Source organism: Sinocyclocheilus rhinocerous, unplaced genomic scaffold (genome assembly GCF_001515625.1).
Source record: "Sinocyclocheilus rhinocerous isolate Xijiao unplaced genomic scaffold, SAMN03320098_v1.1 scaffold1534, whole genome shotgun sequence".
Lineage (NCBI taxonomy): Eukaryota > Metazoa > Chordata > Actinopteri > Cypriniformes > Cyprinidae > Sinocyclocheilus > Sinocyclocheilus rhinocerous.
In genome coordinates this window covers 834718-841370 of record NW_015638992.1, presented here as the reverse complement: position 1 = coordinate 841370, position 6653 = coordinate 834718, and the positions used below count along the sequence as shown (strand labels likewise).

The window sequence follows — 6653 nt, the reverse complement described above, 5'->3', positions numbered from 1 at the left end:
CCAGGTCCTCACTCGATGAATCCGTGAGAACCGGTAGAGGGCTGGGCTCCATATGTAGAGACCTGAGTGGATCCCATATGTGTAAAGTCCACGGTATAGCCTCAGAGCCCCGTGTTTCCCCAGCAAACTTCTGCCATTTCCAAGAGGGTTATAATCACCTCTAATCTTCCATATGCACCTAAACGGTTGTTCATATGTGTAAGTGCTTCCGAAACCTCCTTCGGGAAGGATGGGGCTTCTTCAGAGACTGAATTCTCTGAAACAGTTCACGGCTCAGGCAGCACAGTTCTACAAGTTACTCGAACAAAACTTACTTTCAGTCAGTCGACTCAAAATGAGCCAAAATTGCAGCGTATCTGATCCTATGATGAATGAACTGATTCAGTGCTCCAGTTACTGAACTGAGGAAACGGTTAGACTCGTACCGAAGACCGATGAGCTGCTGATATGCGCATACGTGAACCGAGCACTTGAATGAAGGGGCCAAATGAAAGTTTTTATGGTTTCTCGTTGTTTTTGTAAAAAAGTTAGCTGATGAACACCAGTCCATTCACTTTATATGCTTTAGACATGTAAAACATCCACGTTTCACATCATTATTGGGTGCTTTAATAATTGCGTATACATTATGAAACGTATACATTGCGTGATTATGTAAACAAACTAGTGAATTGAACCAGTTCTTTGAAACAATCTGTCTGAAAGAACCAGTGTGCGGAAAACAATCAGATTTCCCCGTTTGCCTGAGGCTCTGGATTACAGGTAATAATGTTGTAAATCATGTAAATTGTTTCATTTCATTAGACCTCAATATATCGTCAGGAGCCGCTGGTATTTATTTTTGTGTTCCCTGGTATGCTGTTTTTGACTCTAAAAGTGCTGGTAGCTGCTGACTTGCATTATATGAATCACCAAGAACCATAGGCTCCCGATTTATGTTTTTGCCAGTGGGTGCTCAACCTGATCCCCTCCCCCAAAGGTGAATGTGCGTCTTTTTTTTTTTTTTTTTTTTAAACACATTTTCACCGCTGTTTCCACGAGCAAATGATAACTGGCTAGGCTATACACATACGCAACAAATGCTTGCAGCATTCTCATTATCAGTAATTAATTACATTGGGTGTTAGTTTTTTCTAGAGTATACTCCGTTCGATGAATTCACTACACAAAATTTATCTTGCGAAGTGAAACGTACGGACTGCAAATATATTATCAACCAAACAAATTATAATACACAAATTCTTTCTATGAGGGTTGTGCTTCACTAAATAAAATTATTTAATGAATACCTGTTTACAATAAGCACTTATTCGCGCACACACAAGACAAAGTTTGAGGGTGCACACATAATATCTGAGTGAGTGCAGAGCCATAATCTCTATATATGAGAGAGCAAGCCCGCTGCAAGCCGAGAGATTCGTGCTGGCGCTCTCTCGTATTACAATAATGCACTCTCGACATTTGCCATTAAAAGAACACTAAAAACTGCCTCAAATGAACTATAAAAACGAGAATAAAGTTTTAAAAGCTGCAATCCATTTTTATTGGTTAAAATGAACGGAAACTATATTGTGTTTTTCCGTGGGTGCTCGAGCCCTATGCCAGCGCCTTTGCCAAGGACCATGTTTCAACTAAAAATCTTCTTTACTGTCACCTACATCTTGGATGGCCTGAGGATGAGTAAATTAACAGCAAATTTTCCATTTTTTGGTGAACTATCCTTTTTAATGTTTTTATACAAATATATCATTATATATAGAATAATTTTGTCAAAGTGTGGTAATAGGAATTTACAAAAATAATTTCTTTTATGTGAATTAACTGAATTAATTTCTGTTTGGTTTCATTTGCTGCATTTGTCCATTAGGAACCTCAGTTTAGGTGCCAAAGCTGAAACTGCAATAGGGAAACACTATATTGACTTGGACAAAGATACGAGAACTAATCTAACAAATCTACTGAATGGAACTGAGCACAAGGAAGTGTGAGTTTAAGCTTCAAACACAGACATATTTTTCTTTACTTTTTTACCACTAAAAACACATTCGCCTGAATGATAATTTGTAATGGTGTTTTTTATTAAGGACCATCAAAAAAATTTTTCCAAGATACATCAGAGCACCAAGCGACTCCAATGCCAAGCCTATTGAGCAGCTTTACCTCGGTAATACACCAGCTCTCCATTATTTGGTGCATTGCTATGCATTTGTACAACCTTCAACATGCCTGTTTCTCTTCACTCTTCTGTGTGCTCTCTAAGATAAAGAATACATGAGCATCACACTGTCCTTACATAAATCCAGTAAAGATAGTGCAGAGGGCGTCCAGGAGTGGTGGATCGTGAATCAGATGGATGCAGGGCCGTTATCTGTGGGCTCAGCCAGGAATGCAAACGAATCTGGTCTGGAGCTCTACATCATCAGTGACCAAGTCAGTCCACCCAGTCTGGGCTTTCTGGCTGGTTATGGGTGAGTAACATGAAACATTATAGTCTGAAGTTATTTTTCTGTCCTTCCTAAAGGGACAAAACTGTGCATCCAATCAGAACATAGTTGAGCTTTCATATATAGTTAAGAGGAGGTGGATTTTTGACCAATGAGAGTTCGCTATGGGTGGGGCTTCTCAGTAGATATGCTTCTACAACTAAAACTCACAGTACTAACATTAAAGAGACATATTGAGTGTTTTTAGCCGAGTTAAATTCAATATAGTGATGCACCAAAATTTACATAGATTTTTTAATGTCAAAAGTTTGATTACTAAGAATTTTATTTCTGAAAGAAATTACTGCATTTATCCAGCAAGGGTCAATTAAATTGGCAAAACAAAAAATGCTGTTCTTTTGAACTTTCTATTCATCAAAGAATCCTGAAAAAAAATCACAGTTTGCAGCACAACTGTTTTCAACATTAATAATAGTCAGAAATGTTTCTTGAGCTGCAAATCAGCATATTAGAATGATTTCTGAAGATCATGTGACACTGAAGACTGGAGTCATGATGCTGGAAAAGTTATTTTAAATTGTGATATTTCACAATATTTCTGTTTTTACTATGTAATAAATGTGGCCTTGGTGAGAGTAACATAAAAAAAATCTTACCAACTCTTAACTTTTGGACTGTAGTGTACTGTATATTTTAAATAATAAAGTATATATTTTAAAATTAAATGAAGTTTGAAATAATCTTGAATAGGCATTATTTGGCAGAATTTTCATCCCTTTAACATCTCACGATTCTGACTTTATTTCTCGCAATTCTCCGAATTGACAGGAAAAAAGTCTGATTTGTGCCATAGAAATGTAAAATTGCTAGAAAAGACTATTTTGAGAGAAAATGTTAAGAAAATGTTTTTTTTTTTCTTTAATTCCATGGTGCAAACTGGCTTCCATTGATATTTGTTATATGATATGATATGCATCCCATTTTATCAGTCTGTAAGGAACTTCATTCAAAAGTAATTAATTGATAATGCTGAGCTGAACGTGTGAACCTGCGTGTGCACAGGATCATGGGGCTGTACATGTCGGTGGTTCTGGTTATCGGGAAGTTCGTGCGCGAGTTCTTCAGCGGGATCTCACACACCATCATGTTCGAAGAGCTGCCCAACGTGGACCGGATCCTCAAGCTCTGCATCGACATCTTCCTGGTCCGAGAAACGGGAGAACTGGACCTGGAGGAAGACCTGTACGCCAAACTCATCTTCCTCTACCGCTCTCCAGAAACCATGATCAAGTGGACCAGAGAGAAGAGTGAGTGACGCTGACCTTCGGAGGAACTCTAAACGAACCACGAGAAGCACAAAGCGGGAATTGTGCCTCCTTCCCAAAGCGCACGGTTGTATTGAACCGATTGTTCTTCATGCTAACTGATGAAACGTTAGCACTCGTGTAGTTTTCACCCAGTGCACTTGCTAGTGTTTTGTAAGGGCTTGATAAGTGAACTTTAGGGCTTCCAGGCATGCGCCACTTTGATACGACTCTCGCCTTTGGGAGTGCATGCGACGTGATGGACGTAGACGAGAAATACTCAACCTCCTACAGACTTTGGGCTTGATTTTGAACGTCTCTCTGAATTCTGAAGGCGAGAACCGAAGCCCTGTAGGCGGCGCTGTGAATTACGTGACAATCTCTATTTGCCTTATTTCATTTGTACAATCAACTAGACGCATCATTATCCACCACCTTTCTCAGGAATACATTCGGATCATTTCACCACGACGGGATCTCAACCTTTTTTCTCATGTACGACACGGTGTGAAGAGGAACATACGCAACAGTAATAACTTCACTCCTTGGGGACTTTAAGGAGATCATCTGTAATTTATGAACACAGATTTGGAATGTGAAAAGGACGTTTAGTGGTTTATAAGGCTTGAAGTAGAATGACTTTTCAAAACTAATGGGAGATTCTTTTCACATTACAATGAATGATTTATCAGTTTCAGCAACTTTGGATTTTCTTTATTATTATTTAACAACCTTATTTCATGAAATAGAAAGAATTTGAATGTGTTTCTGTGTACATTTCTTCATATATCCAAATGGTTTTATGAATGGTTTGCATAGAAATTTGTTCAGAAGGAATTTTGAATGTTTCTGTGTACATTTGTTTGTAAATTCAAATGATTTTCTGAATTATTTACACTGAAATTTGTTCGGAACGAATTTTTGAATGTGTTTCTATTAGGGGTGTAACGGTACACAAATATGACAGTTCGGCTAAGGCGTTTATACAGCGATCTGTCATGCCACATAAAAGACGGTCAAAACGGCATTTATTATTTGAATTTCCTGAGAAGAAAAAAAAAAAACTGTATTCGTGCGGTACACATGCGTACCGAACCGAAAGACGCGTACCGAAACGGTTCGGTACGAATACGTGTACCGTTACACCCCTAGTTTCTATGTACATTACCTCATAAATCCAAATGATTTTATGAATTATTTACACGTAAATTGTTCAGAATGATTTTTGAATGTTTCTTTATAAACAGTCTTTTTAAGAATTATTTACACAGAAATGTTTTTCAAAAATGAATTTTGAATGTTTCAGTCTATATTTTTTTGTGAATTCAAATGATTTTATGAGTGATTGACATGTAAATTAGTTTAGACTGAATTTTAAATGCATTTCTGTATAAATTTTTTCATAAATCCAAATTATTTTATGGATGATTTACATAGACATTTGTTTAGAACCAATTTTAAATGTGTTCCTATGTATTTTTTTTTCATAAATCCAAATGATTTTATGAATTATTTACATAGAAATTCATTCTGAATATATTTTCGGTGTTTCTGTGAAAATTTTGTCATAAATCTAAATGATTTTATGAATTATTTACACAGAAATCTGTTCAGAACCAATTTTGAGTACATTTCTTCGTAAATCCAAATCATTTTAAGAATTATTTACATAGAAATTCATTCGGAGTGAATTTTGAATCTGCTTATTTAATTGTAAATCCAAGTTATTTTTATGAATGATTCACAAAGAAATTATTTTGGAAGGAATTTGAATGCGTTTCTTCATAAATCCAAATAATTTTCTGAATGATTTATCGAGAAATGTATTCAGAAATACACAGAGCAAAATAAATTATTTGCTAAACCATTTTCTCAATGCAACAATAGTGTGAAATGGTTTTGCGAATGTTTCTGGTCATTGCGCTTCATTCATGCAACACGAACAAAATGAACATTTTAGGTTAGTTCTGCTCGTGTTTCATAAATCATTATTTCGTGGAAACATTTGACTTGTGGTGAAAGTGAATAATGAATATTAGTTATTAACAGATAGTCTACATCCTTGAAGGCATGCGAGATTTACAGATTGTTAGAGTAGAGTTATTAAATATGCATCGCCAGGACCGTTGTGCTCGTCAGAAAGTTGTTTGTACATGAGGAAGAATCTGACTCACATTTGTACTACGTACTTATATTTATTTGAGCAATACGACAGGCGGGTGGACCGTAAAGGACATGAAATCCATTTTTATCCTACATCTTTGGCAGCCATTCTCAGGAAGGAGCTTTCTATGATCAGGGTCTCACGGATGAACCGCTGGAGTCTCTGCTAGGCTGTAGATTTACAATGGGATCATGTACGATATAAATGACTATCAATGAGCTCCACGCCGACGGATCGTGTTGTGCTGATGCTTGAGGAGAACATTGAATATTGTTTTGAGTCCATCTCTGAACTATGCATTAAAGACAATGTAGCATGAATGAAAAATAATGTTTGACATGAAACGCTTTCATTACTTTGTGTGTGCAGAACTTTTTCAGCAACATCAAAACGGGGGGGAAAAAGAGAACTGTAGCTGGATGAAACGGGAAATGGGAGTTTATTGACTTCAAATAAAGCACACAATTAAAGGACAGCGTGCCACTTTTGTTTACATTTTTGTACATTCATATAAAATGTTTTTATTTGTATATTTTCCTTTTCATTTTTGTCTTTATATATTATTATTATTATAATTATTACTACTATTACTATTATTAATAATAATATAGTTTTTATCAATTTTTTACATCTGTTTTATATTTTAGTTAATTTATTAGATCAACTCAAACCAAATGAAAATGAGAAATGTTACCTTGGAAAATAGTTGAGATAAAATCATTTTAAGCTTTCTCTCTCTCT

At 36.0% G+C, this 6653-nt stretch overlaps 1 protein-coding gene across 1 annotated transcript in view; it reads left to right on the top strand.

The window, feature by feature from the left end:
• The window catches only part of piezo2b (piezo-type mechanosensitive ion channel component 2b), a 110185-nt gene extending 105743 nt beyond the window's left edge, over positions 1 to 4442 (top strand). The window contains 4 exon segments of the mRNA XM_016566511.1: positions 1868 to 1984; positions 2085 to 2164; positions 2261 to 2468; positions 3507 to 4442. Of these exon segments, the coding sequence (XP_016421997.1) occupies positions 1868 to 1984; positions 2085 to 2164; positions 2261 to 2468; positions 3507 to 3759 (658 nt within the window). The 3' untranslated portion in view covers positions 3760 to 4442.
• The last annotated feature ends 2211 nt before the right edge of the window (positions 4443 to 6653 follow it).